The sequence below is a fragment of the Pseudopodoces humilis genome, chromosome 9 (assembly GCF_049639895.1).
Source record: "Pseudopodoces humilis isolate 2021_Gansu_Grassland_sample_001 chromosome 9, ASM4963989v1, whole genome shotgun sequence".
Taxonomy (NCBI): domain Eukaryota; kingdom Metazoa; phylum Chordata; class Aves; order Passeriformes; family Paridae; genus Pseudopodoces; species Pseudopodoces humilis.
In genome coordinates, this window is record NC_142208.1 from 2,344,939 (window position 1) to 2,358,904 (window position 13,966).

The 13,966-nt window shown below is 48.1% G+C and overlaps 1 protein-coding gene across 4 annotated transcripts; it reads right to left on the reverse strand.

Annotated features, from left to right (window-relative positions):
- Positions 1-934: 934 nt before the first annotated feature.
- Positions 935-13,809, reverse strand: NUDT13 (nudix hydrolase 13). Of its 4 annotated transcripts, XM_088059953.1 has the most exons (12): positions 13,575-13,809; positions 12,409-13,266; positions 11,754-11,803; positions 10,260-10,469; positions 9,575-9,685; positions 8,591-8,730; positions 8,006-8,113; positions 7,515-7,621; positions 6,587-6,712; positions 5,753-5,864; positions 4,888-5,042; positions 3,789-4,339 (listed from the first exon to the last, which is right to left on the reverse strand). In XM_088059953.1, the coding sequence occupies exons 5-12, from the start codon at positions 9,655-9,657 to the stop codon at positions 4,145-4,147; spliced, it is 1,026 nt and encodes a 341-aa protein (XP_087916079.1). In that variant the 5' UTR covers positions 9,658-9,685; positions 10,260-10,469; positions 11,754-11,803; positions 12,409-13,266; positions 13,575-13,809; the 3' UTR covers positions 3,789-4,144. The 4 variants fall into 4 exon arrangements, with proteins under 4 accessions (XP_087916081.1, XP_087916079.1, XP_005533172.2 ...); XM_088059955.1 differs by lacking the exons at positions 3,789-4,339; positions 12,409-13,266 and adding an exon at positions 935-1,109; XM_005533115.3 differs by lacking the exon at positions 12,409-13,266.
- Between the last annotated feature and the right edge of the window lie 157 nt (positions 13,810-13,966).

Sequence of the window (13,966 nt, forward strand, 5' to 3'; positions counted from 1 at the left end):
AACTGGGGGAATCCCCATTCACCTGCAATATTAAGGGTATCAAGTGAAAGAAACCCTACCTTGGCCATTATTTCAGGGATATCAATTGATGGGGAATCCCCATGTTCTCGCTTAAATAGAACAGAGAACACCCTTCATGATGTGATTTTATCGGTTTGAAATGAGAGCAAACCCTCTATTTTCATCATCTTTGAGTTTAAATTGACAGGGAATCTCTGTTGTGCCTTATTCTTTAGGGTTTAAATTGATAGAAACCCCCACTGCTTCCATCATTTGAGGGATTTATATTGAGGGGAGAAAAATAGGCAGCAAAAAAGGGTGGGGAAAGAAAGTCAGGAAAAAAGGTGGGGGAAAAGGTGACAAAAAAGGGCAGGAAAAGAAGGGAGTGGGGAAAAAAGGTGTGGAGGAAAAAAGGACAGCAAAAAAGAGTGGGGAAAAAAATGGGGGAAAAAGCAGAGGAAAAAGGCTGAAAAGAGTGAAAAAATGGAGATGGCGTAGTGGTGAAAAGGTGACGTTTAAGAAGCAGGAAAGCATTTAGAAAGGTGAGGAGAAAAGGGTGTGAAACACAAGTTGAAAAAGGATAGGAAATAATGAGGGGAAAAGAACAGGAATCCCAGAGACACCCCCACACACCCCAGGCCCCCCACTCCAATCCCACAGACCACCCCACACAGCCCCCAGGAGAGCCCCTCCAAATCCCACAGACCACCCCACACAGCCCCCAGGAGAGCCCCTCCAAATCCCACAGACCACCCCACACAGCCCCCAGGAGAGCCCCTCCAAATCCCACAGACCACCCCACACAGCCCCCAGGAGAGCCCCTCCAAATCCCACAGACCACCCCACACAGCCCCCAGGAGAGCCCCTCCAAATCCCACAGACCACCCCACACAGCCCCCAGGAGAGCCCCTCCAAATCCCACAGACACCTTGGTTTGGATTCTTGCAGTAACACACGGTAACAGCTCAGCCTCTGGAAACGGGATAGAAACAACCGGCAGGTGCAGGAGTCGGTGCCTGCTGTGCTTCCAGGCTGGGAATCAGCTGTGTGGGGCCACGCCATGGGAAAGAATCCCTAACAGCTCCCAGGTTTCTGGGCTGGAGCTGGGGCTAAGAAGGAAAGGGATTAATCCAGGCAGGAGAACATCCCACCGTGTGTTACTCCTGTGAAGTGTGGACGGCTGTTTGGAATAGAGCCTCTCCTTCAGCCTGACAATGCTCCCAGAGGGAATTTCACAAGGGTACAAGGCTGGGAAGTGAGGAGCAAAGCTGTTGTGAAGGTGAAGCTCGGTTCATTCACAGAAATCACATAGGTCACTTGACCACTGTGACAGGCAGGAAACAGGAAATGGGAGATTTCCAGTAAAGTCTTTGTAATTTGGTGGGGAAGAGGAGTACCGATACCAAATGGCTGCAGGGATGGTGGTCTAAATTAGTTCAGACCAATTTCCCTTTTTCTAATTGGTGAGGGTTATTAACCTTACCTGCAGTTATAATGCCAAATAGTTATAGTTCTGGAATATATTCCAGTTTAATCTAGCTGTCCTCCATGCCACATACTCACAGCAGCCATATTTACCTATCACATGATAGGTGAATTTGCTTCTGTCCCTTTCCCAAACCTCACCCTTCCTGGTTGTTCAGCTTCTTTTTAATACGCTAGTAGAACTTCTGTGTCCCTGTGCAGCACTTCCATGGATAGAAACAGTGGAACTCTACCTAAAGGATGCTACCTACTGCTGAGTACAGTGGATGTTTTATCAGCTTTCCATCTGTTGCTAGGTTGAAAAGTAAGCAGGACTGAGATGGGAGCTGAAGGCTGGGGCAGCTCAGTTTGCTCAAGCAATGCCTCAGACTGAACACAGGAACTGTACCTGTGTAATTACAGGTTGTTCTGACAACCTGTCTGCTGCAGCTGCCACAGGTGAGCTGCTCCTGGTTCCTTCACAAAGGCTTGCTGACAAATGACTTTCACCAGGTCAGGCTGTCAGGGCGTTCCACCGAGTGCCTACGTCCTCTCAGGCCAAACATCAGGCTCAGTGTGTGTCCACAGCGTCTCAGAGCTTGTTTTTAGGCGAAACAATTTCTTCATGCAAGAGCTGTAAGCCTGAAGTCAGATTTTGCTGCCATCCACAATGAATACCCCTCTGGACAGGAAAGAGTGGCCTTTCCACCCAGAGCAGCCCAGGTGATGGGAGAGCACGTGGTGAGTGAATTTTCTACCCACACTGTTTCCAGATAGGATTTTTCATAGCAGTCAGATCGAACAAGTTGTGTCATGAGGTTTGGTTGCTTCAATCCTCTGCTGGCATGGTCTCTGTTAGAGATCAACGTGAGTTTTATGCCCTGCTGCTTTTGGGAGGTAGGTGGAACGCTGCTCTCAGCCTGCTAACCAAAAAGCTACATCTGATTAATTGGATGAATGCTCTCATTCTGTATCCTGCTGAGTGGTAATACCTGTGAGCAACTGCCCTAGCTGGCAGCTTTTCAGTGCTGGGTCTTGCTGTAAATCCCTAAAAGCAGAGGGGTCTCAGTGATTTATGCAAGCCAAGTGTTCCCAAAGAGGATTCAGTTAAGGGAATTCTTGAGAGAAATATGTTGCTCTGTCCCTTTTTCCTGCCTGGTACATTTTCCATGGGAAAGCCCTGCTGTGTTTTGGTGAGGAAGCCTCTGTCAGGAATTGCCTGTTCCTTCTTCTAGGTCGCTTGCCTTTATGGAGCATGTCCTGTCTTGACTGAAGTTCTTCAGATTTCTGAGGCAAATGCAAGAGAGGACAATGTCCCTCACTTTGTTTTTCCCCTGCTCACAGCTGGGTACTGCCTATCATCGCTCCTGCTTGCTTAACATCAGGAATGGAGGCCACCAATGCTGCTTCATGACAAAGTCAAAAGGATCTGGATTAAGGATTTTATCAAACTGTTTAAAATGCAATGCTTTTCCAAAGATGTGATTATTATCTTGTAGTTGTTCTAGCTCTACCAAAAAAAACAACTCTATTTGAGTAGATTGAAAAGATTTTTTATCTTATTGGGTAACTAAATCACCAAGAAGGGTGTCTATATGTGCCACCACAGCCTGAAAGAATCCCCTCCCAGCCTCCTGAAGCGAAACCCGAACAAACACAGCGTGTCTCAACGGTGTGACTTATTTTTTTTTCCTTGCTGCTCAGGTGTCAGGACTCCAGATTTTTACCACTGCTCACCTGCAGTGAATCTTAGCATCTTATGCAATCTTAGTATCTGAGCTCTGACCAAGCAGGCAGAAAGGCCTGAACCAGCAGCAGCTCAAACATCCTTTCATCTGTCTCTTCCACTGACTTTTCCTTGCCCAGATGGTCTCCTTGTTGCTCTTCCTCCTGAGAAGTGGTACCATTTCATCAGTAAAATCAGACCAGTTCCCCAGGCAAGGCCCAGGCTTTGGCCTCAGGGTAAGAGGCACTGATCCTTTCAAGACTTTTCTCTAAGTGCAGTTCTTGTCGTAGCAGTTCCTGTCGCACTCACATTATCTGTGGTCTAAAATGCTTGTGTTAAGTCTTGCTCTTCCCCTCTCTACCACCAGATAGCTCTGTTCTCTCTTTCTTGGGACAGAAGTAACTGTCTTACTGGCGAGGGAAATGTAGAAACCCATCTAACATTTACCAAAAAAAAAAAAAATTAAAAAAAAATTGGATATTTTATATGAAAATAGAAGATTGAATGGGAAGAGACAGAAGAAGAGGAGAGCAAACAGGCAGTGGCTTTTCTTCTGGTTTTTGATAGCTCTCCCAGATCCATATAAACACAGACACTGGAAAGTGCCACAGTCCCTTTATTTTTGTTCTGGGAAAAAGGGTGCATTCCATGTCCATCCAAGACAGAAGAAATGGAGGAAAACAGGACATTGGTGCCATGGGGTCAGTGACAGCTGGTCACAATAAGTCTGATGCTTTGGAACTAAATATTTTATTGTACGTTTACTTCAAATCATGGGATCCCAGAGGTGATCCACTGCACATGGGACTGTCAGATCAGTCTAGAGACCTCTGTGGGTCAGTGTGTCCAAGTGCCATCCTCACTGTAACAGAGCCCTTGCCTCCAGGGGCTTTGGAGGCTTTTCTGTGGAGCTTTCACAGCTCTGGTGAAATCACAGAGTGGATGGAGCCCTGCCTAAGCTGTCTGGGCAGTCTGCTGCTGAACCCACTCCCGGATCAGCTGGTGAGCAATGGCCTGTTTGGGAGGGAACCAGGGTAAACAACCACCGTCGTCCTGCTTTGAAGACCTGGGCTCTCTCTTGAGACCCTCCACAATTTCCTCCAGGCCAAACCAACGGGCTTCCTCCAGTTCCAGGGTGTCCACACTGATCTGGAAAGAATTCAGAGGGCACCAGCTCCTTAAACCAGCTTTGAACGTGGGCAGTGGTACCTTGCCCGTTCTTGCTTCCACAGAGATCCTGTGTTACATCCATGCCTGAATCAGGCACTGAGGCCATTCCAGGGAAGGATATCACTATCCACCAGTATTTTGTTGTGCTGGCTTCCCTAGGGAAGCCACAAACCAGCCCCTGCTCCGTTGTGGCAAAGCAAAGTGGCCGAGCACAGCAATTAAAGTGGCAGAACCTGCAGGTTCTATGGCAAATTTGTGAGGGAAACCCCTCTGCAAAGTTCAGAGGGAAAACAACAGGAGTGTTGGGCTCTGGGCTTATCTATCCAGCGACCTGAGCCAAATCTGGCACCCTGCAACAGAAGATGATGGGATTGTTTCCAAGTTTGTCCTGCGCTTGCAGAAAAAGCCAATGGCAAATTGCATTTATGGAGGGTTTGATGCTCTCCTGACTAAATTCTGCGGACCGAAGGAGATTTTGCTGCCTGAGGCCGGCAGTGGAATGGCTCAGGGGAGCCCGAGCCGCTCACCTCAGCCCGCTGGGCTCCCACCAGGGCGTGGCAGGCTATCATTAAGGAGCTGCCGGGGAAGGGCCAGTGCTGGGAAGCCGAGTAGCGGAGCGACTCCACCTCCAGCCCCACCTCTTCGGCCACCTCTCGCCGCACTGCCTCCTCCACGTTTTCACCTGGAACCAACCAGAGTTGGGCAAGGACGGCCCGGGCTCAGGGCAGCCAACCGTGGCCAGGAAAACGCAGGCAAGGCTCATTCCCACACGCAGGAGCTCCAGCTGTGCCGACCTGGAAACACTTGCTGGAGGGATGCTCCATTAAATTCACCAACCTCTATAAACACAGGCACCAGAGACACTTTTGGCCCCATCGACATACAGACATACATACAGGTGGACAGAACAATTCAGTTTTAAGCCATTTTCCCTCCTGTAACAAGGGGTCTGTAGTTTTTCTTCTAAGCCAGGTTGCATGAGCCACAGAATAGATTATGAAAGGGTCAGAGGTTATAAGCCAGCAAGTTTAAAGCTTATGTTTACTATCAGGGATAGTAAACACCTATAATTCCCATTCCCTTTAGGTACATAACAGCTATTTTGAATTCTGTCTGCATGCAAACACCGATCTGCTTCAATCTAATGGTTTTTTCCCAGCTGTCACAGACTCACAGACTGCTTTGGGTCTGAAGGGACTTTAAGGATCATTTAGCTCCAACCCCCTGCCATCAGCATGGACATCTTCTGCTAGACTGGGTTGCTCAAAGGCTTACCCAGCCTGGCCTTGAACACACCTGGGGATGGGGGCACAGATCACCTGAGTCCATCCTTCTCTGTGAACAGGCAATTGGCTGCTGTCCCCACACCCTGCCTGCCCAGAACTCACTCACCCACGTCACAGAAGCCTGACAGAGCCGTGAACATCCCCGGGGGAAACGAGGGCTGTCGGGCGAGGAGGCACCGGCTCCCGTCGGACACCAGGGCGATGACCACTGGAGACATCTGGCACGTGCACCACCAAAGCAAGAGAAGCAGCTCAGACTTAACAAGTGAAAATTTTTGCTTTTTGCTGGCTGGTTGGCCACTAAAGACAAAGTACCCAGCTGTCACAGTGACACTGTCAGTCCCCAGGACCGAGATTGATGAGAGACAAACTGTTTTCTCGTGTTCAGGCTTGGCTGTTTATTCTTTCCTTATCTATATTACACATGTAAGACTACAAGGAGCTATATACAATAAGCTCTCTCTATATACACTAAGAATCTCTCCAAGGCCTTTTATGTGTCTATTTACCCAATAATCAAATGCCAAGTCGCTTATTTTCTTTAGTGACACAGTGACCTGACACCTGTGTGCTGCAACACGGACGTTTTTATCCAATCACCCACAATTACCCAAAAACCCTTAGAAGAAGAAGATGAACAGCAAGAAGAGACAATGCCCCAAAGTTTCCATCTTGGATTCACTTATCAATATAACCAAAACTCCAAACTCTAACTTTTTCACCCCATGACTTAAGATAACTCTATCTAACTTATACACTCACATTATTAGTTTTTTTACTTAATTTTAGAAGCTGTCTCCACGGCTTTAGGCTAAACTCAGTGCTCTCTTGGGTGCCAGAGCCTGTCAGCACAGATAAGGGAATATTTTCTGTGCCTGACTCCAACACCCAGCTGGGCACAAATCCCTTCTCCTGCTCACCTTTGCTGCCAGGTGCTCACCTGTGGGTAGTAAGTGACTCCGCTGGCGTGGCAGACGCGTTTGCTGCCAGCTGGGTTCTTCTGAGTGGGCTGCCCCGTTTTGCTGCAGTACTGGTGGGACTCGTGCCACTGCAGAAGGGAGTGGGCCTGCCAACACAGAGGAGCACAAACCTCATTTACACCTAAGGGGAAGAAATAATTCAGAGTGGCCTCCCTGAATAACGCTTTGCGCGCAGTCGCGGGGATAAACTCTGATTATCCTCGGAAGCACGGGCAGTGCTTTGAGAAGTGGCAGGTTCTGCAATCCATGTTTGCTGCCTCTGAATTTGAGTTTGTCTGGGGGAGCTGGGCAAGAGCTGTCGTTTATTGGCACATAATGGGAGTTGTATGGGGAGCTGGACTGTTTCTAAAGAGTCTCCAGCCCTGAGTACCTTCCTTAAAAATAGCCCAGGCATCACCAACATTATAGAGCAGGAAAGGAAACATGAGCTATTTCTCCTTATGGGTCAGGACAGCTGATTTTCACAGACAGGTGCTCTCTTAGGCCTCCCAAACACAGGGCACCTGCAGAGCACCAGCTTATGAGGGAGAGGTTTCAGAAGAGCAGCTCTGAGAGAAGATGTATTTGTTTGTTTGTGATACCCAGTTTGCCTGATGTTTGTTGAGCTGAGGACAAACTGGGGTTGCTGTGATTTAACACATTTCAGCTCAACGGCCTAAATTACTGCTGTCATTTTTAAGTCACTTGTCTGTTCCTCTTTCCCTTGCATCTTCCTTTTGGGACCACAAATTTGGGAAAACTGGTGTGATTTATATAGTGTGTCTAGGTTCCTGAAAGCGTACAGCAGGTAATTCTATAATATTAGACCATAAAACAATATGGGAGATGAGGAGAAGGGATGGTGTTAGAGATCACAGCTCCCCTAAAGTAAAAAGCCCTGTCCAATACCGAAGCCAGCAAAGGAGAATCCTCCCTGTCCACTACAAAGAGAGCTTTTCGTAGGTCAGTAAACGATCCCTGCAGGTCTGACTCAATGACTGATTTATCCAAGGCTCCTGTTAAAGGAAAGGAAAAAAAAAAAAAAAAAAAGAAAATTAGATCTCATAAATTTCAGCTATTAATGCTATTATTCCAATTTTATGCTCTTTGCTGTTCTAAAATAAAATTTCTGGGAGTTCCCATGGAAGTGAACCACATCAGGGGTAGCATTCCCAAATGTTAGTGGTCTCCCCCAGCCCACCTTTCCTAACGCACACAGGAGCAGCAGTGCAGCCTGTGGCTGTGACCTGCCACGCTCACAACAGCTCCTGCAGAGCCTCAACCCAGCCCTCCTTGCCAGGACAGGTTCTCCCAAGGATTAGGGATGCTGGCCTGGCAGCACCTCCATCCCAAGTGCATCAAACTGGTGCTGGCACGGGTGGAAGAGGAGTCATCCCCACCTAAATCCAGCGCAAAGCGCGGTCTGTGCTCGTCCGAACAGCCGATCAGCACCGACTTCTCTATCCACTGCTCAGCCTCTTGGAACTTCTCCAGAATCCCTTTCATCTCTAAACAGCAGGGAAAGGGGAAGAGAAAGCTGTGGTGAAAGCAAATCCATACAACTGTGGTGCTCTCTGGATCTTCAAGGCACAGGCAATCTTGGCTCAAGGCAGAATGTCCCTGTGTCAAAGGGGACCAGAGAAGTGGTCCCAGCCAGGCAGAAACCTAAAATCTGGCTTTCCTCCTAAGCTGTAGGACATTTAAGACCATGTCAGGCTAAAGATCACAATGTTGTAATGCTTGGGGAGAAGCTGTCCATTGGTTTTGTCCTGCACTAAGCAATACCTTTCTCTCAAAGAAAACTTTTGCTATGTTATACCAAAACAGACATTTGTCAGTAAGACCTTGTTTGCTTTCCTGCCAACCCTGTCTCTTCAAAGGGCACAGTCCCAAATGTTTAAACCTGATCACCTCAGAACAGATCAGGTTGACACCATGTGTGACCCACCAGGTGTTTCTTTCTGGATGCACTGATTTCTTCTTACCTGCTGCACTGAGCTGTGGTACCAAATATTTCTTCCCAGCTTTCTGCAGGAAGGGGGAGAGATTGTGAAAGAGGTAGAAAGTTCCTGAGGTCTGAGCTTGTCTACAAAGGCTGTCATCTTCCTTTAGCTGATTTAAGTATCTGCAGTGAGAAAATGGTTGGGAAGATTAATTGAAGATCATGTTGAGATTATTTCTTATTTGGAGGCATTTATTTTGCACAGTGCAGGGGGGTGCTGAATGGGAAAATCAGATTTAAGGTAATCGACGTGCCTGGGGAGTTTCCACAGCTGAGTCACTCTTTGGTGGGCTGCAGCCTCTAGTGAAGTTTGTGTGGCAGAAAATACAGCAGTTCTTACCTCCCACATGAACACCCTCAAGTTTGGAGATGCAAGAAGCTCAGTAACCCAGTCTTCCAATCCACAAGGTCTGCTGTAAAGGCTGCAGGAAACCTCGATCTTCTCTTTAATCCCCCCAGTCCCTCCCAGCTCAGAATATTCTCTGAATTTGGATGGCTCCAAATGCTGTTTTGGCCAAACTGCTGAGCACTTCTGATGTTGAATCTGGTTCTCATCAGGCTATATGTGTTGTGTTGTACCTGTCACACTGATGTGAGGGGTAAAAACCCAAGTTTTAGGGCACAGCTGGCTGGAGCTGAGTTAGCAAAAAAAAAAAAAAAAAATTGGAAAAAAGGATGTCAAGCCTGTGCTCCTTTCAGGCTGTTTGAAGCAGTATTTAAAATGAGGTGAGCAGCACCACTTGAAGTCTGGTACTGTGGGAGCCCCCCAGCCAGGAGAGGTAATCATTGACAGATCTTCAGCCAGAGAGAACCAGCTCTTGCCTTGGCTGTTAGCATTTACAGAGCTCACAAAGCATTAGTGTGTGATGGCTGAACTGTTAAAGGACTAACCCCCTGATCAGGGTTAGCTAGGGCTGCTTGTGCCAAGCTCTGCCCCCCAGTGCTCATGGACCAGATGAGAACTTACCTCATTTTTCTCACATAGGTGGAGTGCAACCTGCAGACGAGGGAGGAAACTCTCCTGTGCAGTGCTTGATACACTGCAGCCATAACCAACACCTACAGCTGGTGTCTCTGCCTGAAAAAAAGAGGCATAAAACGTAATGCAGCAGCCCTGCAAGGTTAAGTTTGATTTAAAAGGTGCAGGTAAATCTCATTCTCACAGAGTCTGTGGAATCTGCTTTCTAAAATGAGCACTTCAGTCACACTTCAAACTCCATTTCAGGACAGTTTTAAGACTACTTAAAGACACCTCAGTTTGTTTCCATCTCTGAGTGTGCACAGGTCTTACAGAACTTGCTTATAAGACTAGATTAGACCTTCCTGTCCCAAACCCCTAGAAAAAAGGGCAGAGAAGGTGGCTGCTCCTTTGCTGGTTTCCTACACAGTTGTAATGTCCTCCACCCAACCACACATCCTATTGCAGCACACACTGGATCTGTGGGAAAGGCGCTGATGCCAGGAGAGAATGAAAGACAGAATATCAGAATTCCCTGAGTTAGGGGACAGCAGTTGCAGCTGAATGCCCGAGAGCCTGAGGCTTTGGCTGGGATGGCTGAAAACTCGGAGTTGGAGACAGCAAAGGCTCCACACCTCGAGAAGCCGTCCCAAACTTTGGGGAGTTCTGTTCCCCGGGGATTTTCTCCACTTACTGCGCTGTGTTTTCCCTGCTCGCTGCGCCGGGATCTCGGGTGACCTCTGGCTCTGCAGTGACTCCGCTGGGTTCCAGACACTCTTCCCTCCCCGGGAGTGCTGGGAATTGTAGTTCTGCTCTGGATTCACTCCCCGAATTTGTTCCTGGTCTTCGTTACTTCCCTTCTCTTTTCTCCTTTTCCTTTTTGTTTCCCCCACTCCGAGCTTCTCTGGGTTTTGTATCCACAGCACAGGAGCATTGTTTAAAGGAAAGGACCATAAGTCCTCGAGCAGGAAAAGATGCCAAAAGCTGGATTTATCCAAAGGCTGAGCCAAATACCCACAGCTGGATTTGTCAGCGAACAGCTCTGATCAGAGAGCCAGGGCACGTCAGAATAATGACAAACTGCTTTCATTCCTTTGCAAGCAAACAGATTCCTCTCGAGTATTGAAAACTTTACCCTGGGTTGGAGCCTACCTAACTATATTTAGCACAAAGAGAATTTTATAAACATACAAAAAGTAAATGTTTTCAGGGCAGCCTGCTGCTCTTTGGTCATGAATCGAGCTGTTCTAATCGAGAATTCACATCATGTAATTTGAGAGCATAGCTCGTAAAGATAATAAACAGAATATCCAGGGAAATAGTACTCCTGTTACCAGAGTTACTTACAAGTTTAGGTTTAATTATGCTTGACTGCTATTTTTATGCTTCCTGAAACAGAGCAAGCCCAGTCTTATTAATCCACCGGGCTAATTGGATTAATGGACAAAACACATCTTCCCTTAATAAGATAAAGGATTGAAATATAATCTCTAAGGGAAGTATCCACCCTGCTGTTAAAACAAACTTAACAGATTTATTGACCCCAGCTGCCCCCAGATACACATCTTGCAAGAAGAGCTGGCTTTAGAGGGAAGCAGCTGGAGGAGACACTTGGGATATCAAATTTTGGGACAGCCTCTCCATCTGGCTCAGCCCAGAGCAGCCAGGTGTTTGTCACAGGAAGGGTTAAAAGCCAGGGCAGGGTGCTGGCCTCTCCTTTTCAGGTGAAACCCCCATGGGCTGGATTAGCCCAAAATGTGTCCACCTGGCCCGTGTGCCAGGGGAAGAGAGGCAGAGAAAATGAGATTAGAGCCTGCACTTCTGCTGCTGGTCTGAGCAGGGGGAAGCCAAGCGCTCCGTGAGAGATTCCTTGTGCCTTCTCCGAGGCTTCACGCATTAACTGCCCCATCAGATATTTCTGCAGCATGTAAGCAAGGGGCATGATTTTGAAACAGAGGCTCGCTTGTCACTTATTCACTTAATCATTTAATTCAAGGAGCACAAGTAGCAGTTGTTGGTTTGGCACTTGAGTTGTTTCTCTGTAAGTATTTTTGGGGCTCTGAGTTGCACCTGTAAACTGTTTATATCAGTCCCTTGTAGACATTGTACCCTGTGCTGGGAGCAATCCTGGGAGTGAAGAGAGGGCCTGGACACAAAAATACATCTCTGACAGCTTCCTGTAGCTTACCAGTTTGAGCTTTGGCAGGGCCCCAGAGGAAGTGAATCCCAGAAACTCTCCTGAAGCAGAAAGAGCAAGCGAAGAGGTCACAAGCAGTGGGAACATCATCTCTTACATGGACAAGATCAAGGCAAATCTTTGGTCCTGTGTGGCTAAAAATTCTTTTTTTTTGACAAATCTGGGATTGTAAAATACTCATACTGGGGTTAAGAGTTGGTAAAAGGTTTTTCCAAGCCACAAAAGCGGCTGGAAAATGTAATTCCAGGCTAATAATGCTTATACTACTAATCTTGCTTTTTCTTTCTGTTTTGTGTCTCTCCAGTTGCCCCCAATAAGCAGAAATGAGCATTAGAATTGCTCACAGCTGGCCCTTGTAAAACAACTGTTAATTGCCTTAAACACATTAAACCAGCAAATTCACATCGAAAACTTGTGGTCAAGCCACAAGGAACTTCTTGGAAAGAAAAAGAGAGTCCTTTTTTTAGGACAAGCTTAGGGAAAGACAAACCACTTCTTTAAAGAGAAAGCTAACGAGTAGCCTTACCCCCTATCATTAAATTTTAGAGGCAAACTACCCAAATCTGGCTTTTCTCTGAAGTTAGAATCATGTCTATTAGGTATTAGACAGCTGGGCCTTTTGTGGATTGATATAAACATGACTCACCTGTGCCTTAAAACACTGCACAGCAGGCCACTGCCTCCAAAAAGATGCCGAAGGTGTGGAAAAAGTTCCAAGAGGACGAGGAATATTACCAAGCTTAACCACTGCAAGGAACTGGGTGGGCTCTGACTGTGTAAGGGATGGGGACAGGGTGTCTCATCCCATGCAGGAACCTCATTAATCAAACCTAACGAGCTGGAGCCTTCATCCCCAAGCTGATCGACTTGTTGCTGTTCCTCACTCCCTGCCTTACTCCCTAAAAATATCTGGAGAGTGCAAAAGAGGATGAGAAAGCAGCAGACCTCACTTGGAAAAAAAATCTGACTGCGCCTCTTACAGCGTGTGAGGTTTAGCCAAATCTCTAGAAGCTGCTGTTAAATCTCTGGCTAGATGTTAGGGACTCTTTGGATAATGGGGCTTTAACTGGATGCCTCAGCTAGAAGCTTGGATATCATTCCAGCGTTTCCTGCTAGTTGTAGGAGTTGTATTTCTGTTGGAAGGCGACCAAAATGAGAGGAAGGGAAGGCTTATTTTTTGACGGATAGTTCCACTAAAAACTGGCCTTCTTCCTGCTCTGGCTCAGCAGCACTCGCAGTGCTGGCCATGTGCACACATCTGTGTCCACAGCTGGACAAGAACCGACTAAATTCACCTCGTGCCCTTGTTTGTGTCTCCCGTGAGACTCGCTGCATCCCAGCACCCCCCAAAAACGGGACAAAACACCCGAGGTTTGGTCTTTCCGAGGCGCTGCTGAGGAGCTGAGGTGACAGTCTGGGCACAGGGAGAAATCTCAGGTGAGGGTCTCCAGCCTCCAGCTCCCTCTTCTGAACGAGGTGGTTTTAAAGCAGCTCAGTCACCCTGCTAAGAAATGTGTGTTACAGGGAGGGTTTGGCCCCTGTTAGCCCTTTGCCAGCTCTCTGTTGCGGTTGTTGTGAAAGGTTTCTAGTGACCACAAATGCCTGCCCTTAAAGGGTGAAGATCAAAGGCTGGCTAAGCTAGTGAGGAGGGTGATCCTTTACTTGAAACCCTCACCTAAAGCAAAAGGAAAAAAGGGCTTAGCAACGCCCCTGATTCCAACTTAATCACTGGAATGAACAAGTAGCCAGTTTATTTACCAACTCTTGGAAAGCAATCAGCAGGCAGCATGGATCTCGCAGAGCAAGACTCACCCAAGCAGCTTTTTAATGTGCCTGGGGGCACACACGGGCCCTCCCAGCTCGGGCTCGATGGTCTCGGAGATCTTTTCCAGCCTAATTATCCTGCGACGCTGAGCCCAGCCGCCCTGGCAGCAATGAGCGGGCGGTATCCCGGCCTTTTTCTGGCAACTTTCACTCCAAAAACACCGCGGGGTGTCCCGGGGTGCCGGTACCGGGGGGTCCCCCGGCCCTGAGGGACCCACGTGGAGGCGCGGAGGTGGCGGCGGCGCATGCGCGGTACTGCGGCCGCCGCTGTGACCGGCCTCACGTAGCGCGCGGCCCGCGCCGCCAGGGGGGGCGTGGCCTGAGGGGGCGTGGCCATGGCCGCCTATAAGAGGCGCGGCGGGGCCGGTCGCGCTCAGTCG